The following is a 23,483-nucleotide window of genomic DNA, read 5'->3' as shown; positions in this document are numbered from 1 at the left end:
GCTCAAACCTTGACCTTTCAGCCAAAGGAATTTGCCATTAGTCACATCTACCTTTGTGAAAATTTCACTCAGATAACTTTGGTAAATTTTCATCAACTGAGAATATTGAATGGATTTCTCTTAGTGCCACCTTATTAGTTTAAATCAGGTCTATAGAAATCTGAATAGTATAGTTAGGTTTATGAAATGGAGGAGAAAGTGAGGTCTGCAGATGCTGGAGATCAAAGTTGAAACTTTATTGCTGGAACAGCACAGCAGGTCAGGCAGCATCCAGGGAACAGGAGATTCGACGTTTCAGGCACAGGCCCTTCTTCAGGAATCAGAACTGTCATAGTGCTCTTTTGGCTTTATGACAAGCAAAACAATTCACATTCTTATCATTGAAATTCAAGTTACATTCATTGGTGTTGTATGTTCCTAGGCATGAAAAGATAAAGAAGTTTTGTATCCTTTCTTAATGGCAGATGATGGAATTTCAATTCAATTTAAAAATATCTGAAATAAGAATCTAATAATAAGACCATAAGACATAGGAGTGGAAGTAAGGCCATTCGGCCCATCGAGTCCACTCCATCATTTAATCATGGCTGATGGGGATTTCAACTCCACTTACCCACATTCTCCCCGTAGCCCTTAATTCCTTGTGACATAATAATGATCATGAAATCTTTGAAAACCTCATCTGGTTAACTTTAAGGAAATAAATCTGCCACCCTTACCTGGTCTGTCCTATATGTGACTCCAGACACACTGCAATGTAGTTGACTCTTAACTCCCCTCTGTATAATTAGGAATGGGCAATAAATGTTGACTTGACCAGTGACACCCATATCAGATGAATGAATAAGCACATTGTAAGGGTTTTTGATAGAACAGCCGGTCTGAAACCGTTTCTTTTAGTCTATAATCCCTTTCTGTGCCCATGACTTCACACACCATTCCCTAACTAAATAGCCACTCACCACCAAACCATTAAACTAGCGCCATTGGTCAGGCCCATCACGTGCTGTGACCGTCCCCGCCACGTGCTGGGCATTGCGCGGGTGATGCAGTGCATCCTGGGAAGGTATCAGTATTGAGCAATCGGGAGCCAAGTGCCGTTAACACAACCGGCCGGCACTAGCGCCTGCGCACTGTGGTCTGCCGTCTGGACGCCTACGCTTGCGCAGTGCTGCCGCCGGTTCTCGAAAGAAGAGTATGGCTGCTGAGGTGATGGACAACAGCTCGTGGACGTCGGTGACGGACTTCACCACCCGGCACTTGTCGCTCAACCTGAGGGTGGACTTCCAGAGCTGCCGCATCGCCGCTTCAGCCGCGCTCACGGTGGAAGCTCTGCGCGATGGGTTGTCGGCTCTGGTAAGCTTCGGCGGCGGGGACCGCGTTTCCCCGACTATAGAGAGAGAGAGAGATGGAGAGTGGGGTGCGGAGTCTAGGGTAAGGAGAGCAAGGCAGTGACACCAGGAGGGCATCCGGAGGCATTTGTGGCGGGGGAAAGAGTTCAAGATATTTGAGAGTGAGGGCGGGGAACCAAGGGGTGTCTGTGACTGGGGGAGGCGCGGGGGGAAGGGTGGGAAACCAAGGGGTGTCTGTGACTGGGGGGGTGGGGTGGAGGTGTCTGTGACTGGGGGGGTGGAGGTGTCTGTGACTGGGGGGGTGGGGGTGGAGGTATTTGTGACAGTTGGGCTATTTGTGTTACGCTGTCTATCCACTGGCATGAATAGTGAAAGCAGTTGGTTTGGTACTATGATGCCTGATGAGTTTACCTTTTTTGCAATGAGTGAAAATGGAATTAAAGGCCAGTTGAATGTTTATCAAAGTAAAACTTGAGTGGGCTGTCATACGTAGAATATAAACAACAGCCTCACATGGTCAAAATCCTGTCCACCGGTCCCAATATCAGAGTCCAGATTAGAGTGGTGCTGGAAAAGCAGCATCCGAGGGGCAGGAAAATTGATGTTTTGGGCAAAAGCCCTTCATCAGGAATGAAGCCTGGAGTCCTCACTTTTGCCCAGTCCCACTATCAGGACAGACCTAGCTCTGAGGTGCCTGTACCTCTTGGAACTGAACAGCAATGGGAGTCATCAACATTGACTCTGGATTCCCATTAAACTCAGAGCATCAACTCAAACATGAGTAGCGGTACCTCTTGCTATGAACTGGAACAGAATGGGTGGTGATGGCATTTTAACAATCCAAAATTCCAAAATAATGTGTGCGCAAATGGGTCCAAATCAAACCATGGTAGATGGTGAAATTTGTTTTCAAAGAAGGTTCTTATACCACAGTGGTAGCAAATCTACCTCTGTGCCAAACTGTCCAGCTTCACGACCTTTTGCTCCAAAGGTATCAGTAACATGTCTGCACAAGTAGATTAAAATATGTGAATCTGGGTGCCACTTGGAAGCACTGAAGATGGAGTGGGCATGTAACATACTTAATTGTCCATGACCAAAAGTGGCTTGGTAGTGATACTTCTGCCAGGCAAGGCACATGGCAACCCAACACAATGTGTGCTGGATTATGAGAGAAAATGTTTTACCTAGTTTTACTGATCTACCTGTTGCAAAGGCATCTGTTCAAGACAGTAATGGATGGAATGAGCACTGAACAGTTCTGCTTGAGATGACCACCTCAGTGTAAAAACAGGATTTCTCCATTGTGTTATGGGACAGTATCACCATGCTAAAATGGAGTAGATTCAAATCAAGTCCAATGTTGCCATCAAGCTAAATGTCTAATGGTAGTCATTGAAGGGTGTTCCTTCTGTCATACTCCTGTACACCCTAAAACCGGGGGCTAATCTAATGTAGAAACAACACGGGACTACCAACATGAGGTGGCTCCAGGATGTTCCCTATGTACCGCTATCCTCTGATGGCAGAACCTAAAGAGTGTAAATACTAAACCTCAAGTGGATGGTCCGTCTTGTCCTCCTGAGAGCCTCAACATCTCACAACCCAAGTTTCAGTCAATTTGATTCACTCACTTATAAAGAAATGACTGCAATAGATACAGCAAAGAGATGCTGGGCCAACCTAACAGGCTGGTTATGGAGCTGATGAAAGGGAATCTAGAAATTACTTTTACCAATGTGAGCTACATCAATACATCTCATCAACACATCTGACTAAAGTGAAAAATTGCCCAGGTGTGGCTTGTTTGCTGAAAGCATGATAAATTCAAACCTGCCAATGACTACCCCATCAGTCGGTTCTTGATCATCCACAAAAGTAATGGAAGATGTCAACAGTTGGATCCATGAACCCCTTTGAGTATGCAGTAAAATTCAAGCTCTGAGGTAGGAGTGAAATGCAGTGTACTTACAGTGCAGTGTACTACTTGCTTTGATATAGCACTTTTTAACATATAAAAACATTTCAAGGTGTTTCCCAATAATGTTGTCAAACAAAATTTAATGCGAAATACATAGGTATTAGAAAAGATGATCAAAGCTTAGCTTGGGGAGGACCATCTTAAACAGGAGACCAAATTGAAACGGTTTAAACAGAATGTGACGGCTAAGTGTATGTCATAGAGTCTTAGATGTACAGCATGGAAACAGACCCTTTGGTCCAAGCTGCCCAGATATCTCAACCCAATCTTGTCCCACCTGCCAGCATCTGGCCCATATCCTTCCAAACCCTTCTTATTCATATACCCATCCAAATGCCTCTTAAATGTTGCAATTGTACCAGCCTCCACCAGTTCCTCTGGCAGCTCATTCCATACATGTACCACCCTCTGTGTGAAAATGTTGCCCCGTAGGTCTTTTTTATATGATTAGATTACATTACAGTGTGGAAACAGGCCCTTCGGCCCAACAAGTCCACACCGACCCGCCGAAGCGTAACCCACCCATATCCCTACATTTACCCCTTACCTAACACTACGGGCAATTTAGCATGGCCAATTCACCTGACCTGCACATCTTTGGACAGTGGGAGGAAACCGGAGCACCCGGAGGAAACCCACGCAGACACAGGGAGAACGTGCAAACTCCACACAGTCAGTCGCCTGAGGCGGGAATTGAACCCGGGTCTCTGGCGCTGTGAGGCAGCAGTGCTAACCACCATGCCGCCCACTCTATCTTTTCCCTCTCACCCTAAACCTATGCCCTCTACTTCTGGACCCTTCCCCCTTTCTCCACCCCTCTTCTCCCCCCCCCCCCTCCCGGAAAATACTTTGTCTGTTTATCCTATCTATACCCCTCATAATTTTGTAAACCTCTATAAGATCACTCCTCAGCCTCTGGTCCGACTTGTTCTGGATCTCCCTGTAGCTCAAAACCTCCAGCCCAGGCAACATCCTTGTAAATCTTTTCTGAACCCTTTCAAGTTTCACAACATCGTTCCAATAGGAAGGAGACCAGAATTGCTCGCAGTATGCCAACAGTGGCCTAACAAATGTCCTGTACAGCCGCAACATGACCTCCCAACTCCTGTACTCAATACTCTGACCAATAAATGAGAACATGCCAAATGCTGCCTTCACTATCCTATCTACCTGCGACTCCACTTTCAAGGGCTGTGAACCTGCACTCCAAGGTCTTTTTGTTCAGCAACACTCCCTAGGACCTTACCATTAAGTGTATAAGTCCTGCTAAGATTTGCTTTCCCAAAATGCAGCACCTCTCATTTATCTAAATTAAATTCCATCTGCCACTTCTCAGCCCATTGGCCCATCTGATCAAGATCCTGTTGTAATCTGAGGTAACCTTCTTCGCTGTCCACTGCACCTCCATCTGCAAATTTACTAACTGTACCTCCTTATGCTCACATCCAAATCATTTATATAAATGACAAAAAGTAGAGGACCCAGCACCGATTCTTGTCGCAGTCCACTGGTCACAGGTCTCCAGTCTGAAAACCAACCCTCCATCACCACCCTCTGTCTTCTACCTTTGAGCCGGTTCTTTATCCAACTAGCTAGTTCTCCCTGTATTCTGTGAGATTAACCTTGCTGACCAGTCTCCCAGAAGTATGTGCCCAAGAAATATGAAAACACTTGATCTTTAACACTTCTGCAGTTTTATGCAATCATACAATTGCTTAATTTAAGTTGCAGAGTCAGAGGTATGCAGAAACAGACCCTTTGGTCCAACTTGTCCATGCTGAATAGATACCATCCAAGGAACAGGAGAATCGACGTTTTGGGCATAAGCCTTCTTCAGGAATGAGGAAAGTGTGCCCAGCAGGCTAAGATAAAAGGTAGGGAGGAGGGACTTGGGGGAGGGGCGTTGGAAATGCGATGGGTGGAAGGACCTCGTTCCACCTATCGCATTTCCAACGCTCCTCCCTACCTTTTATCTTAGCCTGCTGGACACACTTTCCTCATTCCTGGAGAAGGGCTTATGCCCAAAATGTCGATTCTCCTGTTCCTTGGATGCTGCCTGACCTGCGCTTTTCCAGCAACACATTTTCAGCTCTGATCTCCAGCATCTGCAGTCCTCACTTTCTCCTCCATGCTAAATTAATCTAGGCCCACTTGCAAGCATTTGGCCCATATCTTTCTCAACCCTTCCTATTCATATAGCTATCTAGCTGCCTTTTAAATGTTATGATTTGGAGATGCTGGAGTTGGATTGGGGTGGTTAAGGTCAAAAATCAAAAGACACCAGGTTATAATCCAATGGGTTTATCTGAAGTTGCAAGCGTTTCTGCTTCCTCGGGCCATGCCTGAGGAATGACTAGAGCTCCAAGAGCTTGCAATTTTAAATAAACCAGTTGGACTAAACTTTGGTATTGTTTGATGTTTGTCGCTTCAAATGTTGTAATTGTACAAGTCTCTATCACTCAGTCTGGCAGCTCATTCCATACACTACCCTTTATGTGAAAACATTGACTCTTAGGTCCCTTTTTAAATCTTTCCCCTCTCTCCTCAAACCTTTGCTGTTCAGGTTGTAAGTTTGCTCATTGAGCTGGTGGGTTTGCTCTCAGACGTTTTGTCACCCATGTTAGGTAACATCATCATTGAGCCTCTGGTGAAGCATTGGTCTTCTGTTCTGCTTTCTGTGTGCCTTGGTCTGTTAGAGGTGGGTGATATCATTTCTGGTTCTTTTTCTCAAAGGTTGGCAAATGGGGTCCAAATCAATGTGTTTATTGATGGAGTTCTGGTTTGAATGCCAGGCCTCTAGGAATTCCCATGTGTGTCTCTGTTTAGTCTGTCCTAGGTTGTCCCAGTTGAAATAGTGTCCTCCTTCATCTGTGTGTAAGGATACTAGTGATAGTGTGTCATGTCTTTGGCTACTTGTTCGTGTATCCTGGTAGCTAGTTTCCTTCCTATTTATCCGATATATTTATTACAGACCTTGCAGGGTATTTTGTAAATGACATTTGTTTTGCTGGTTGTTGGTAAAGGGTCCTTTAGGTTCATCAGCCGCTGTTTTAGTGTGTTGGTAGATTTGTGGGTTACCATGATGCCAAAGGGTCGAGTAATCTGGTAGACATCTCCAAACTGTCTTTTGACGTAAGGTAGTGTGGATAGAGTCTCTGGGCGTTTTGTGTTGTCATGTTTGGGTTTGGGTTTGTTGTTTAAGAGTTGATCTTGAATATTCTGCATTGGTATTTTTCTTCAGTTGCTTGCAGCACCCAGGAACTACAACCTGTTGTGGCCTGTTTAAATAATGTCCTAATGTAGCTCCATTTGTGGGTGCTGGGATGATTGCTTCTGTAGTTAAGTATCTGGTCTGTGTGTTGCTTTCCTGTAGACGCTGGACTGCAGTTCTCTGGGTCATTCCACTGTGATATCTAGGAAGGGGAGTCTGTTATTGTTCTCTTTCTCTTCTGTGAAATTTATGCCAGCAAGGATGTTGTTGGTGATCTTGTCGATTTCCTCTAATTTGTTACATTTTGTGATGACAAATATGTCATCCATGTAGCGAATCCAAAGTTTGGGTTGAATTGTGGGGAGGGTGGTTCTTTAGAGTCTCTGCATTACTGCTTCTGCTAAGAATTCTGATATTGATGATCCCATAAATATTCCATTGATTCGTTTATAGGTCTTGTCATTTGAAGGTGAAGTGGGTCATGAGGTACAAGTCTACTGGCTTGAGGATGCTGTCCTTGCTGATGGAGTTGGTGCTGTCTGGTATTTGTGTCTTTGGTTCACCCAGTAGTGCGATCAGTATTTCTTCGGCCAGGCTGGTTTTAATTGATGTAAATCTGGCCGTAACGTGGAAGAAGACAATGACTTTGTCCTCTTCTACCTTGGTGTTTTTGATGTTCAGGAATTCTTGAGTGGAATGGATGGAGTGGCATGAGTCTTCTAATAGGTATTTGAGATTTCAGTGGAGTTCCTTTTCCGATTTGAATGTCGGTGTGTCGGGGAGTGCCGATTCACATCAATTAACATCAACCTGGCCAAAGAAACACTGATCGTACTACTGGACGAACCAAGGAGACAAACACCAGACAGCAATAACTCCATCAGCAAGGACAGCATCCTCAAGCTAGTAGACTTATGCCTCATGACCCCTTCACCTTCAATGACAAGACCTACAAACAAATTGATGAAACACACATGGGATCATCAATATTAGAATTCTTAGCAGAAGCAATAATGCAGAGATTCAAATGAACCACTGTCCCCGTGATCCAACCCAAACTTTGGGTTTGCTGCATAGATGACACATTTGTCATCAAAAAACAGAACCAATTAGGGGAAACCTACAATATCATCATCAACATCCTTTCTGGCATAAAAATTTCTCAAGAGAATGAGAACAACAATAGACTCCTCTTCCGAGATGTCACAGTGGAACGACCAGCATCTACAGGAAAGCAGCACACATTGACCAGGTACTTAACTACAGAAGTAATCATCCCAACACCCACAAACATTTGCATCAGGACATTATTAAAACAGGGCATAACATGCTGCAGCACTCAAACTCCTAGCAGCAGAAGAAAAATACCTATACAGCGTATTCAAGAACAACAGGTACCCGATAAACACAGTTCACCAATTCTTAAACAGAAAACCAAATCAAGCTGACACAATGTGCCCAGAAACTCTAGCCACATTACCATACATCAAATACATCTCTGAAATGACTTACAGACTACTTTGACCCCTTGGCATCATGGTAGCCCATAAACCTTATCAAAATGTTAAAACAGCTACTGATTAACCTAAAGGACCATGTACCAACAACCAGCAAAACAAATGTCATTTACAAAATACCCTGCAAGGATTGCAACAAATACTACATTAGACATACAGGTAGGAAACTAGCTACCAGAATACACAAACACCAACTAGCCTCCAAAAGACATGACCAACTATCACTAGTATCCTTACACACAGATGTAGGAGGACACCACTTCGACTGGGACAACACATCCATCTTAGGACAGGCTAAACAATCATGCACAGGAATTCCTAGAGGTGTGACATTAAACCGGAACTCCATCAATAAATACATCGATTGGACCCCATTTACCAACCTGAGAAAAAGAACCAGAAATGGTATCCTCCACCTTTTAATAGACCAAGACAGACACATTGAAAGTGAGACAGAACACCAGCATTCACTAGAGGCTCACTGACATTACCAAACATGGTGACGAAATGTCTGAAAACCAGCTCAGCAAGCAAGCTTACAACCTGAACTGTGAGGTCATGAATAAGGTTTCAAGGTTGCGGGAGTGTACCAGCAGGCAGGAAGGTGGTTTGAAGTGTGTCTACTTCAAAACCAGGAGCATCCAGAATGAGGTGCATGAACTTGCAGCATGGGTTGGTACCTGGTACTTCGATGTTGTGGCCACTTCGGAGACATTGATAAAGCAGGGACAAGGAATAGTTGCTGCTGGTTCCGGGGTCGAGATCTTCCAGTAAGATCAGGGAAGGTGGTAAAAGAGGCATAGATGTAGCATTGTTAGTCAAGGACACTATTACGGTGGCAGAAAAGATGCTTCATGAGGATTCGTCTACTGAGATAGTATGGGCTGAAGTTAGAAACAGGAACAGAGAGGTCACCCTGTTGGGAGTTTTCTATAGGCCTGAGAATAGTTCCAGAGATGTAGAGGAAAAGATTACAATGATGATTCTGGATAGGAGCGAAAGTAATAGGGTAGTTGTTATGGGGGACTTTAACTTTCCAAATATTGGCTGGAAACACTATAGTTCGTGTACTTTTAGATGGGTCAGTTTTTGTCCAATATGTGCAGGAGGGCTTCCTGACATAGTATGTAGAGAGGCCACGTTGCATTTGGTACTGGGTAAAGAGCCAGGCAGGTTCGGGGTTTTGGAGATAGGTGAGCACTTTGGTGATAGTGACCACAATTGGTTCAGTTTACTTTAGTGATGGAAAAGGATAGATATATATTACAGGGCAAGAGTTATAGCTGGGGGAAAGGCAATTATGATGCGAATAGGCAAGATTTAGGATGCATAGGATGGGGAAGGAAACTGATGGGCATGGGCACAATTGAAATATGGAGTTTGTTCAAGGAACAGCTACTATGTGTCCTTGATAATTGTGTACCTGTCGGGCAAGGAGGAAATGGTCGAACAAGGGTACCATGGTTAACTAAAGAAGTTGAATCTCTTATCAAGAGGAATAAGGAGGCTTATATAAAAGATGAGACGTGAAAGCTCAATTAGGGCACTTGAGAGTTACAAATTAGCCAGGAAGGACCTAAAAGAGAGCTAAGAGGAGCCAGGAGGGGACATGAAAAGTCATTGGCAGGTAGAATCAAGGAATACTCTTAAAGATGCCTATACGTATGTCAGGCATAAAACTAGGGTAAGATTAGAGCCAGTCAAGGACAGTAGTGGGAGGTTGTGCATGGAGTCAGAAGAGCTAAATTAATATCTTTCATCAGTATTCACATAGGAGAAAGACAACGTTATCGAGGAGAATACTGAGATACAGGCCATTAGACCAGACAGGATTGAGGTTCATAAGGAGGAGGTGTTAGCAATTCTGGAAAGTGTGAAAATAGATAAGTTCCCTGGGCCAGATGGGATTTATCCTAGGATTCTCTGGGAAGCCTAGGGAGGAAATTGCAGAGCCTTTGGCTTAGATCTTTGTTATCATTGTCTACAGGAATAGTGCCAGAAGACTAGAGGATCGCAAATGTTGTGCCCTTGTTCAAGAAGGGGAGGAGAGGTGACCCTGGTAATTATAGACCTGTGAGCCTTGCTTCTATTGTTAGAAAAGATTATAAGAGAGGATTTATAATAATCTAGAAAGGAATAAGTTGACTAGGGATAGTCAACATGGTTTTGTGAAAGGTAGGACGTTATTGAATTCTTTTGAGGAGGTGACTAAACTGGTAGATGAGGGTAAAGCGAGTGATGTGATGTATATGGGTTTTGGTGAAACATTTGACAAAGTTCCCCATGGTAGGTTATTGTGCAAAATGCAGAGGCATGGGATTGAGAGTGATTTAGTGATTTGGATCAGAAATTGGCTAGCTGTAAGAAGACGGAGGGTGCTGGTTGATGAGAAATGTTCATCCTGGAGTTCATTTACTAGTGGTGTACCACAAGATCTGTTTTGGGGCCACAGCTGCTTGTCATTTTTAGAAATCACCTGGATGAGGGCGTAGAAGGAGGGTTAACAAATTTGCGGATGACACTAACGTCGGTGGAGTCGTGGCCGGTGCAGAAGAATGTTGCCGGTTACAGAGCGACATAGGTAAGCTGCAGAGCTGGACTGAGAGGTGACAAATGGAGTTTAATGCGGAAAACTGTGAAGTGATTCACTTTGGAAGGATTAACAGGAATATAGAGTACTGGGCTAATGGTAAAGTAAAAGGATTGAGCTTTGGAGCTATGAGATCATGTTGCAGCTGTACAAAATTCTGCGGCCACACTTGAAGTATTGTGTACAGTTCTGGTTGTCACTTTATCAGAAGGATGTGGAAGTTTTGGAAAGGATGCAGAGATTTACTAGCATGTTGCCTGGTATGGAGGAAAGGCCTTACGAGGAAAGGCTGACTAACTTGAGGCTGTTTTCGTTGGAGAGAAGTAGTTTAAGAGGTGACTTCGTAGAGGCATACAGAGGGTTAGATAGGGTGGACAATAGTAGCCTTTTTCCTTGGATGGTGATGGCTAGCACAAAGGGACATAGCTTTAAATTAAGGGGTGATAGAAATAGGTCAGATGTCAGAAGTAGTTTCTTTACTCAGAGTAGTAAGGGTATGGAATGCCCTGCCTGTAACAACAGTGGACTCGCCAATATTAAGAGCATTTCAAAGGTTATTGAGTAAACACATGATTGAATAGTATAGGTTAGGTGGCCTTTAGATTGTTGCACGGACCTGTGAAACCATAGAGAGCTGAAGGGCCTGTAATGCGCTGTTATGTTCAACGTTCAACCTGAGCTACAAATCTTCTCAAAAATTGGACTCCCCTACTCTGGGCAAAAGATCTTGACCAGTCACCCATCCGTGATCGTCATAACTTTATAAACTTCTATAACATAACCCTTCTGCCTCCACCCCAGGGAAAATATCCCTAGCCTATTCAGCCTCTTCTCTATAGCTCAAACCCTCACCCTGGTGACATCTTTGTAAATCATTTCTAAGCCCTTACAAGTTTCACACATCTTTCCTATAGCAGGGAGGCCAGAATTGAATGCAGTATTCCAAAACTAGCTTAACCAATGTCCTGCACAGCCACAACATGACCTCTCAACTCATATTCACTGCACTGACCAATAAAGGTAAGTGTACCAAGTGCCTCCTTCACTAACCTGTCTACCTGTAACTCCACTTCCAAGGAACTATAAACCTGCACTCCAAGGTCTCTTTGTTCAGCAACACTCCCTAGAACTTTACCACTAAGTGCGTAAGTCCTGCACTGATTTACCCGACCAAAATGTAGCACCTCATTTATCTACATTAAATTTCATCACCCCATTGGACCACCTGATCAAGGTTCTATTGTACTCTGAAAGAACCACCTTCGCTGTCCACCACATCACCAATTTTTGTGTCAAATGCAAACCTACTCACCATACCTCCTATATTTGCATTCAAATCATTACCTGTGTATAAATAACAATCTGGTAGCTCGATAGTGAATTTGGAATAGGATTGTAGGTGAATGTTTACTAAATTAAATAGTCTTACACTTTGAAAATATCATAGTAGATGACTGAACTCAGGATCAAGATTTAGACATTATTCATTTGAGAACAATTTTTTTGATGCATTAAAACAGATACATTTCTGATTCTTGTGATTGGTCACCCTGATTTTGAATCCGGTTAGACGTGGTGTTCTTCCATCTGAATGGAATACTGTGAATGGCTGTAGCAATATTGAGCCATGAAAGTCATTGAGCTACTTTGGCAAATCCATTCCTGTACAGAACTTGGTATGTGGACTTGGATACATCATGATAATTACATACAAATGTTGCTGATGTGGAACTTTGTTTTTAACAACTGTATAATTACACTATCTGTGCAATTTATTATCCCTTATGCTCCTCCTGATAAGATGTTGCTGTTGAAACACTGCCATTGCTGACTTGACTTAATTTATTTCTAAAAGTTAGCACGTGTTGCTACCATTGCTCTCTTTTCCAATTTTCACTTCCCTTCTAAAGGCAGAGGCTCCTGCTGCAATTTCTTTTCAGTATAAGGTGTGTGTATATATAGATTTGCGCTTATGCGAAATTGAATTATAATTAATTCTGTCTAAAAGGGTTTGTAGGTTTAAGATAGCAAACAAAGCAAATCTCATATTTAAACATATACTTTCAAATTCAGGGTTTTCAGTTTTTAAAATTCATTCGCAAGACGCAGATGTCACTGGCCAAGATAGTATTTATTACCCGCCTCTACCCAGAGGGCAGGTGAGAGTCATCTGTATTACTGTGGGTCTGGAGTCGCATGTAGGCCAGACCAGGTAAGAAGGGCAGATTTCCTTCCCTGAAAGGACATTAATGAACTAGATAGGTTTTCCAGTGATCAGCAGCAGTTTCACTGTCATCATTAGACTCTTAATCCTAGATTTTTTTAAAAATTAAATTCAGTTTCCACCATCTGCTGTGGTGTGACTTGAATCTGGGTCCCCAGAAATTTACCAGAGTCTCTGGATTAATAATCTACTTATAATATCACTAGCAATCACTTCCTCTGTAATGAAGTTACAACCATACTTTCTGCTTTTACAATTTAATATATCTGCTTCACTATAACGCTGATACCTAACTGTCAATTTTGCACTTTTTATTTATAGATCTTGGATACAAGGGACCTTAAAATACTCCAGGCTACAATCAATGGACAGGAAGTCAAGTTTACACTTGGAAATAAGCACTCTTATAAAGGAACACCCTTGACAATTTCTCTTCCGTATAAATTACTGCGGTATGAAGCTGAAACTTAGTAAATTTTTTTGCTTCATTTAATCATCCAGTAATTGCTATCAAATCTTGTTACTTAATGCTCACTAATTTCCCATGGAGTTGCTCATGGGAGTCAAATTTTCAGATGAGGCAAGATCGAGAGTGGAATGATTGGATTTACTCACTTTTGAAGATATGAAATATGTCCTTATGTTTATACATTTCTGTATAGACTCCATGAGTGTGTTCACAATGAAAACTGCCGATAGAAAAGTTGCACCCTAACTACACCCTCTTGCTGTGATGCAACATCCTCTTAGATCAGAATTTTTGATAACAGACTGGAATGATGACATTTATACTCTTTCACTCAAGTTGTTTTTTAAATTTATGGGTTGGCCATTCCTTTTGTAATTCCGTTCGCACTTAGATTTGTAATTTATACATTAAATGGCATGTTTACACAGGACCAGAGATATTTTTAAAACCGTCTGTTTTCTTTTTTTCTGAAACATCTAGTTTTAACCTTTCCCTCCCTGCCCCAGTTTCTTTTCACTAAATTCACATGAGCTGGTCGATGTTGCTTGTCCTGTCCTTATTGATGCAAAATTGAGACAGTTCCCAGCCTCTTTCAGCTAATTTCCTGTGATATAAGAGCTGGACAAAACATTCAAGAAATGTATTTTCACATAGACAGTTCCATGGGTGGTGACTAGTGTCTAGTACTTTTCTAATAACTTATCTTTCATTTTTGAATATGAATGGCAAATTTTGGTGAACAATTGAGCTGAAAACTGGATACTTAAATCAACTCTACTTCTTGAAATAATTCCACAGAGGCTGGAATCCTATCACAAAGTCATCCTTTATTTACATGTGCATAATACTTGACTGGGGTCTGGCTTCCTCCGAGCCAGCTGCAAGAGTGACCAGATCCTTTGACATGCCGGTTTATATTTTTCTTGCAATAAAGAAAACCAAAATAAAATCAAAACAAAGTCTACCTGAAACAAGGGAGAAGAGACAAAAAGGAAAACTCTCCTCAGTTGGAAACCCAACAGCAGTAATGAACACACTGACTGTGTGGTCCAGGCAGTTCAGAGGTCAGTCCCCTCTCTAAAAGAGAGAGTCCTTTCACCACTGGTCCAGCTCTGTGAACAGCATGTCTGACACTCCACTTTATCATCTGTCAGCCAGGACTCCCTGGTAGGGGCTCTTAATCTGGTCCAATCAGAGAACTTATGCATTCTACAAGGTCCACCTGGTTGACCTTGTAAAAATAGGCCCACACGCGCGCACACACGCTCTTATTGAGATTCTTCTTGCAATTTGAATCTGTATTTTTAGTACTCTGGTACGTACTTAATCACAACCCAAGCAAAATGCTGTTGACACTGGAAATCTGAAATTAAAAACAAAATGCTGAATAGAAAACTAAAATATTAACTGTTTTACCACACTTTGTATAGTACTTATTTTTACTGTGGAAAGCAATGGCACAGCCATGCAGTACAGAAAAGGCCCTGCAGCTCATCAAATCTGTACCATCAAAAATATACCCTAATGTGCACAAGTCCCACTTTTCCACACCTGGTCCATCGTCTTCAATGTAAGACATTTCAAGTATTTTTTAAAGGTTGTGAGTTTCCCGTTTCAGCTATACTCCCAGTAGTGCATTCGACCCCACCGCCCCATGACCAAAAGGTCTTTCCTCTAATCCCCTCTAAACTTCCTGCTTTTTCACTAAAATTGAATCAAGAGTATGTTGCTGGGAAAGCACAGCAGGTCACGCAGCTCCGAGGAGCAAGAGAGTTGATGTATAAGGCATATTCCTTTCATCAGGAATGAGGCTTGTGGACCAGGGGTTGAGAGATAAATGGGAGTGGGATGGGGTTGGGGGGAAAGTAGCTAATAAAGTGATAGGTAGATGAAGGTGTGAGAGAAGGTGATGGACAGGTCAGGAGAGTGGTGCTGAGTTGGAGGTTTGGGTCTAGGATAATGTGGGAGGAGGGGAAATGAGGAAGCTGTTGAAATTCATATTTATCCCTTGTGGTTGCAGGATCCCAAGGTGAAATATGAGGCATTCTTCCTCGGTGTCGGGTGGTAACGGTTTGGCGGTGGCGGAAGCTCAGAAGCTGCATGTCCTTGACTGAGTGGGAGGGGGAGTTGAAGTGTTCAGCCATAAGGCGATGGGTTTGGTAGGTGCAGGTATCAAAGAGATTTCTCTGAAACGATCTGCAAGAAGGCGTCCTGTCTCCCTGATGTAGAGGAGACCGCAACAGATGCAGTAGATGACATTGGTAGAGGTACAGGTAAATTTCTGACGGATGTGGATTGTTTCAAAGAACATTTCTAGGACAGCCGCACCCACCAATCCCACTGCTTCATGGCTGAATAATTCAACTCCCTCTCCCATTCCATCAGAGATATGCAGGTCTTGGGCCGCCTGTACTGCCAAACCATTGCCACCTAACGTCTGGAGAAATAACGCCTCTGCAGCCACACGGGATAAATGTGGATTTCAAAAGCTTCCTCATTTCCCCTCCCCCAACTTTATCCCAGTCCCAACCTCCAAATCAGTACCATCCTCCTGCCCTGTCCATCACTCTCCCTTTGACCTATCACCTCCCTCATTTTCATCCACCTCTTGGTTTCTCAGCTACCTTGCCCCCAACACCAATCCCCTACCATTTATCTCTCAGCCCCCAGCTCATAAGCCTCCGCCCTAATGGAGGGCTTATGCCCAAAACATCAATTCTCCTGCTCCTTGGATGCTGCCGAACCTGCTGAGCATTCCCAGCAACACCCTCTAGTCTGATCTCCAGCATCTCCCTCTTTGAAATTATGCACCCGTATTACAGAGCTCTTAACTAAGGGGAAGAGCTGCTTTCTCTTCACCCTGTCCATGCGCTTCAAAATCTTATACATCTCTAACAGTTCCCCTTCTAGCCTTTGCTGCTCCAAAGAAAGCAACCCAAGGTTCTCTTCATAGCTAAAGTATTCCATTCGAGGCAACATCCTGGTGAATCTACTTTACTCCCCAACCAATGCAATTGCTTCCTTCCTGTCAAGTGTGATGACCAGAGCTGCACATAGTACTCTAGCTCTGGCCTAAACAAAGTTCTGTACAACTCTAACATGAATGCCACTGTAACATGAGTACCAATGTTTGCTATCTCCCCTCCTTTTTGAGTTCAGAAGGATGAGGAATTGAGAAATTTTAAAATTATGAAAAAGAAGTTTCATGGAGTGAATATAGAGAAATAATTTCTTGAGAGAAATCCAGAAATGCTGGAGCGCACAATCTTTACATTGGAGTCAAAATGAGACTTGGAAATATTTTTATCTGCAGTAAAGGGAAGTCTGGAGTTTTTTTTTCTCTTTCACCCCCTATCCCTACATTTTCAAATAAAAAGACTGGATGCTGGACAAATTAAGAGCTTTGTTGGGTAAGGAAGGAAATTAAGGGGTATGGAACACAGGGTTTCAGACCAGCCAAGATCTTATTTCTAGATGGAACAGGTCAGAGCAGGTGAATTGGCCCTCTGTGCTGTTTGCCAGTAATTTTAGCAGTTAAAGTAATTGACGAGGAAACGAAATGAAAATCCGTATAATTATTCTTTTTTTTTTAAGTGTATAGTGCCAAACTTCATTCAAAGCTTTGATCAGATTCAGAGCAATGATTCAGGTGGTGAGTAGTAAAGTAAATGAGTTCATCAGTGGATAAATGTTGCTGAAAACTATACTAGCAACTTTAGACCTGATCAGAACTTTGAAGATGTATCATTTTGTAGTTGATATTATAAAAAAAACCCTGAAATATTGGAAAAGTAAATGTGAGATGCTGTTTGTATCCGTGTGAATTTGTACTGAAAACAACAATTGCTGGACATCACAGCAGGCCAGGTAGCAACCATGGAGAGAGAGCAATCTAACATTTCGACTCTAAGTGACTTTTCATCACAGTGCCTTGCTAGTTGTCTGGCCAATGGCTTCATCGCATGTTAAAGTGATTCACAATATTAGAGTATTAATGAATAATTTAAATATGTCTGTTTATAATCAGACTTGGCATTGTAGAACCAATATTAATCATTTTTGGCTGAATAAATATAAATGTAAAAGTGGCCTCAGGAATATAGCAACGTGGTTGGTTATCCATATTAGTCTATGATTTGATTAGATTCCCTACAGTGTGGAAACAGGCCCTTCAGCCCAACAAGTCCACAGGCAGACACTGAGAGAATGTGCAAACTCCACACAGACAGTCGCCCGAGGCTGGAATCGAACCTTGGGACCCTGGTGCTGTGAGATAGCAGTGCTAACCACTGAGCCACCGTGCCACCCTTAACAGGGGTTGCTAAAAACAGAAGGATTAACTTGCAATTCTAACATGCCTTCCATGTTACTAGGGCACCTTCAATGTGCTAGTTTTGAAGCATTCAAAACTAACACATTGAACATAGAACATAGAAGAATACAGCGCAGTACAGGCCCTTTGGCCCTCGATGTTGTGCCGATCCAAGCCCACCTAACCTACACTAGCCCACTATCCTCTATATGCCTATCCAATGCCCGCTTAAATGCCCATTAAAGAGGGAGAGTCCACCACTGCTACTGGCAGTGCATTCCATTGAAGGTACCTAAATTAATACACAGCAAAATGTGATAAATTTATCAGTTAATCTATTGTAATTTTGACAAAAGGAGCAGGTATTTTCCATAAAGAGCTGTCTCTTCCCCAGATAGTGCTGGGTTCTTTTGTATCCATAACAAAGCAGGTTTAATGTCTCTTCTGAAGATGGCTACAATACAGCATTAAAATGTTGTGCCATGTTTACATAAAGCTGGGATCATTTGACCACACTCAAAGTTTAAAACCGACAACTTCCAATTGAACTAAATTTCGACCACTTATCTAGTCCAGGGTGGATGATGTCATAGGTGGGCTCATCTTCATTTCATTTCATTTCTACTCCAGTTTCTCACAGGAAAGACTGGATAGCAAAAAGAAGTGGGAATCCTGGCATATTTACGTTTCCCTCCGTTTAGGGCTATGATGCAATATAAGTACTTTGGTTGTTCTCATTATTTAGATTAACTAATTTAACAGGTTGCAAAAGCAAAGATTTTCTGGTCCACGTGCCTTGCACTACCCTCCAGGGTTGATGTACAACTAGTGCTAATTGGTACTGATTTGTACCATTTCTAATTCTACAGGGGCCAGCATACAGTGGTGGAGGTTATTTATGAGACATCACCAGAAGCTTCAGCTTTGCAATGGCTCACTGCTGAGCAAACAGCTGGGAAGAAGCACCCATACCTGTTTAGCCAATGTCAGGTACAACACTTAAAATACCTAATTTTTTTAAAGTTATATTCTTGCAACAGACTTCTGTGTGTTTAACTGCAGCTTACATCTGTGTTAATAGTTAGAACAATTGAACAATTTTCCAAATTCTGATAGTTCACCCTGTACAGCTTATAATTGGTATTGAAGAGAATTTTACTCAGAACTGGGAATAGCAATCAATCTGTAAATTAATAAAAAGCTCTAATGCATCATTAGTGCTGAGCTTGGCTTCGGCATTTTATTGGGAATAGTTGAAAACACTTCAAGATTATTAGGAGTAGGCCATTCGGCCCCTTGAGCCTGTTCTGCCATTCAATAGGATTATGACTGACTGAACGTTCTTCAAGCCCATTTTCCTTGTAACCCTTTGTTTCCCCTGCTCATCAAAAATCTATCTCGGCCTTAAAGACTATGCCCTCACTGGTCTCTCTGGCAAGGTGTTCAATGACACTCAGTTCACTGAGAGAAGAAATTCATCCTCATCTCATTCTTAAAATGGTGACTCTTTATTCTGAGTTAATTAAACAAAATTGAAGTTTGATTAAATTTTTCCCATATCTGAAAGCCTGATCATATTTAAGGATGAAAGATGAAAATTTGTTAAAAATTCAATTTAATATCATTGTGATCACCTTTGACCTTTAGATGCTCTTATTCCTGATGCCACCAAGGGCACCATTTTTTTTCATACATGAAATCTAAATGTCAAATGTTCAAATCTGATTTAAAATTAGTCTTATGGATTGGCTGAGAGTCGTTTTTGATCAGGTTTTATTTTTGGACATGCACAAATAATTTATACAAACTTAATAATTCTGTATTAGCACCATTAAAGCAATTCTGTTGTTAAATATCTAATTCCAGATACGTACTCCGCCTTGGGTCTGTCTTTCTAAATTACATTGTTTTAAATTATCTGATTGTCAAATTCTTTCTAATTGTATGCATTCCAACAATATCATTTATATAGTGTTTTAAAGTAATAAACGGTAGATCCTCAGGCATCTTTCAAATCAAATTTAACATCAAATCACAGAATATTTTAGGCAGATGTCCAAATGTTTGATCAAGGAAGTAGATTTGAAGGAAGGAAAAGAGGTCTTTGGATTGGGGAGTGGGGTTGTAATGGGACACATTGCAGAGCTCAGGGTCTTGACCTCTGCTGGAATGACTTTTTAAAAAAAGGGAGTTCAAGGACCAGAAGTGGCAGTGCTGGAGTGAGTAACAGGAGAGTGTAACCCTGGTTTGATGGTATTAACAGCAAGGATGAGAATTTAAAAATCAAGGCATTGCTTAATTGTCACTGAACCTATAGGAAAAGGGTGAGTAGAAATTGGTGAGAGTTAGAGGTTAGAGTTTTGGATGAGGCTGTTGCTGAGGCCTCCAGTTAGGACTGCCAGATGTGTGATAAAATAATCAACACCACAAGTCCAGCAAGGATGAAGTGAACAGTTATGGCAATGTCAGATCATGTTATTAGGCTAAAAATATACAATCTTGTTGGGAATATGAAAAGAAAGCAAGGGCAAACATGACATCAAGGTTGCAAACCATCTTTTTCAGCCTCTGACAGAAATTAATGGCTGATGAATAGTTTGCAACTAAGGCAGACATAATGTCTTCCATCTTCTTCATAGTTGGAAATTTCTTCTCATTCTTAATAGATGTTAGACAGTTTAATTTAGAGATAGTGGAGGGGATGAGAGAGGTGGAAATGAGGTAGAATCAAATACCATCGAAGTTTTCTGTGGCGTACAGTGGAAGCTGAGTTATTGAATGTAAGTAAGACTGAGTCAATCAAGATATTGGTTGACATTTGGGTGTTATCAAAAAACCAGCAAGAAGTTGCGTTAAGGCCAAATCAAATCAGCCATGATCTTGTTCCTGTTCTGAGGAAGGGTCACTGGACTTGATGTTAATTCTGTTTCTCTCTACAGATTCTGCCGGACCTGTTAATTTTGCCAGCCATATCTGTTGTTTTTCTTTGAATGGTGGAGCTGGTTCAAGAGGGTGAATGGCATGCCCCTCCTATTTCTCTTGATCTTAATTTTCCAAATTGACCCATTATCGGGCAAAGAGTCATTACTTACATATGTCCTAATGACAATAGCATTAATGTTAGAGTTATGTTGGCTCCAAGAAGGAGGCCTTCTAGTAACTGTTTGGGATCATGGCTTTGGAACTAGAGTTAACTGAGTATTCTTAATGTAAAAGTTGCAGAGTGGAGCTGATTTTCTTTCTGCTGTTACATCATTTAACTGATAAAGTGCTTGATTATTTATAGCTATTAAAGTTAAATTTTAATGACTGGACTGTATAATTTTTATTGTGATTTTTTTAAAACTCTATTCATAGGCTATACATTGCAGAAGCATGGTCCCTTGCCAGGACACACCTTCTGTGAAAAGCACGTACTATGCCCGGGTATGTAACCTCATAAGCTAGATAATGAATGGAAATTTATTGCTCCAATTTGACAAAGGTTGATTATTTTATTGCTAGCGTTGCTGCATTGTTGCTGGACCAGGCTGCCACAACTTTTTGCTAAGTACCTACAAATTTAAGCTGTTCCCGATTTGTGTAGAAAGAATTCATCTTCATTTCATTTCATTAGGCACTTCTAAACTTTGTCAGCCAGTTCGTAACAGTACTGAGCTTTGTGCCTTAGTTTGTATCTCCTGTTGGCCATCAAGGTCATGTAATCTGATCTGTCAATGTCTCCAAGCTTGCTTTTTGTTTGCCTGACAGAGAGTCTCTTGATTGTGATCTACCTTTGATATTTGTTCATTTTAACTTCATTTTATCATCTACCTGTCCATGCATACTCCCAAAATATTTCCATATGGTCATGATCCAAAAGAATAAAGGTGACATTTACTGAAACTTGACTATGCTTTTCTTGGCACAGATTTTACTTCCTTTAGCCTTTCACATACTTTTTGAAACACAAAGTAGAACTAAACTTCACTTGTTGGATGAAAAAGGGAAATATGTCAGTAAAGAAACAGTGAGGATACTAGATAGTATCCAATGTCGTCATTTTACCTGACTGCAGGTAATTTTAATTTTTTTAAAGACTGCTATACTGTGCAAATGACCACTTATAACCTTACAAAATCTTTTGACTTTTGTTTTATTCTGTTTTCAACTTTGCAATTCAGAATTTTTTCAATGGACCAATGCTGCTCAACAGAATCTTCTCTTGATTCTGCTATAACCTAATTTATCCTTTTCCCTCTTTTAACACCAATTCTTTACGGTCTCTGACTCCAATTTGAGGAAGCATTCTGTTTCTAGCTAGTGACTTTGGAACATTGAAATCAAACACCAGTAGACATATTAGAATAATCCTTTATGATATATCTGTGCTAATTTCCCTCCTTGTTCATCCCCCCTCTGCCTGTAATTTGGGGTGTGAGCCAATCTTCCTGCTGCTGCTTTGGTCTACATTAATGTCTATGGATTAATGCCTACATTAATCCCACAGGAACAAAATTAGTTAGAGGCAGTGATAACACTGGGTGCAAGGGAAGTCTAGTAATGAACAGTCACTTTTCAAAATGTATTGGAGTCCATCATGGATTAGTTTAGACAAATGACCTGTATCTATGAGTATGATTTCAAAATCCTCTGGAGCCCTGTATTTTTATTATGTATTAATGATTTTGATTTGGATAGAGGGCTATAACTGCAAAGTCCACAAATATTAATTATCTAGAACAGAGACGAAACTAGGACATGACAGATGAAATTTAATGCAACATAGCTTGAGGTTTTAGTTTTGGAAGGGCGAATCAGGAGTGATCATATAAACTAAATAGTATTATGTTTTTTAGAGAACACAAAATCAGAGGTCTGGTTGTTCACATAGAGAAATCTTTAAAGTTGGCAAGGCAAGTTCATAAAACTTTTGGATCATATCAGGTTTTCATAGGATGTAGAAGTTACTGGCAAGGCTAGAATTTGTTGCCCATCCCAAAGAATGGGATTGCCTTGGTCGTATAGATAAAGGCATCACATATATAAACAATAAAGTTAAGCTGAACCTTTCAAAAACAAAAATAATACAAGGATAAGGGTCTTTCAGTCATGTGGAGAAAGTTTAGAGGATATTTAATGATATTCAGTATTGAGGAGTTTTGATGAAGGAAAGAGGAGAAATGGTTTTCAGTGGCAGAAGCTTAGTAACCAGAGGATACAGGCAAAAGAATAGTTCACAGAACCCCACACAGGAAATGAGATTTTTATGTAGCAGGGTCTGCTCTAAAATCTACTTCCTGTTTGAAATAGATTCAGTAGTAACTTCCAAAAAGAAATTACTTATATCCCTGAAAAATAAAAGAAAATCCTGTAGGTAGGTGGTTAGGGAAAGGGACTAATTGAAAAGTTCCTTCAAAAAGCTCCACAGCATGAATGGCCTCCTGTGTTGTACGATTCCACGATTTTATTTGGAGGGAAGCTGTTAGACAATTTTGAAGCAAAAACATTTTGAACAATTGAATTATCTGTAGTGTTGCTGTGTTTTTATTATTTTACCACGTTACTGAGAATAAATGGTCAGTTTGTTTTTTTTCCCTTGCATTTAGGTATCTGTACCAAAAGAACTTGTTGCTCTTATGAGTGCTAACCGTGATGGGGAATTGGCTGATAACAAAGATGACAGCAGAAAGATTTACTGTTTTCAGCAAATGGTAGGCATGGGATGGTTCTTAAATTAGATCAGAAAGTATTATAATTTGTATAGATACTTTTTTTTTCAGAAACCTCTTTCACTAATGTTTGCATCTTATACAAAAATTACGAATTTAATATCCATGGTTTAAGT

The 23,483-nt window shown here is 41.3% G+C and overlaps 1 protein-coding gene across 1 annotated transcript in view; it reads left to right on the top strand.

Annotated features, from left to right (window-relative positions):
* Positions 1–1,179: 1,179 nt before the first annotated feature.
* Positions 1,180–23,483, top strand: part of lta4h (leukotriene A4 hydrolase) — a 72,729-nt gene continuing 50,425 nt past the window's right edge. Inside the window, exons 1-5 of the mRNA XM_043713296.2 lie at positions 1,180–1,356; positions 13,197–13,327; positions 18,526–18,646; positions 21,014–21,082; positions 23,245–23,349. Of these exons, the coding sequence (XP_043569231.1) occupies positions 1,198–1,356; positions 13,197–13,327; positions 18,526–18,646; positions 21,014–21,082; positions 23,245–23,349 (585 nt within the window). The 5' untranslated portion in view covers positions 1,180–1,197. The remainder of the gene's footprint in view (positions 1,357–13,196; positions 13,328–18,525; positions 18,647–21,013; positions 21,083–23,244; positions 23,350–23,483) is intronic.

Source organism: Chiloscyllium plagiosum, unplaced genomic scaffold (assembly GCF_037043375.1).
Source record: "Chiloscyllium plagiosum isolate Xiang-an unplaced genomic scaffold, Cpla_swu_hap1 HiC_scaffold_23, whole genome shotgun sequence".
NCBI classification, from domain to species: Eukaryota; Metazoa; Chordata; class Chondrichthyes; order Orectolobiformes; family Hemiscylliidae; genus Chiloscyllium; species Chiloscyllium plagiosum.
Note: the sequence above shows the minus strand (reverse complement) of the source record. Positions and strands in the feature narration are given on the sequence as shown.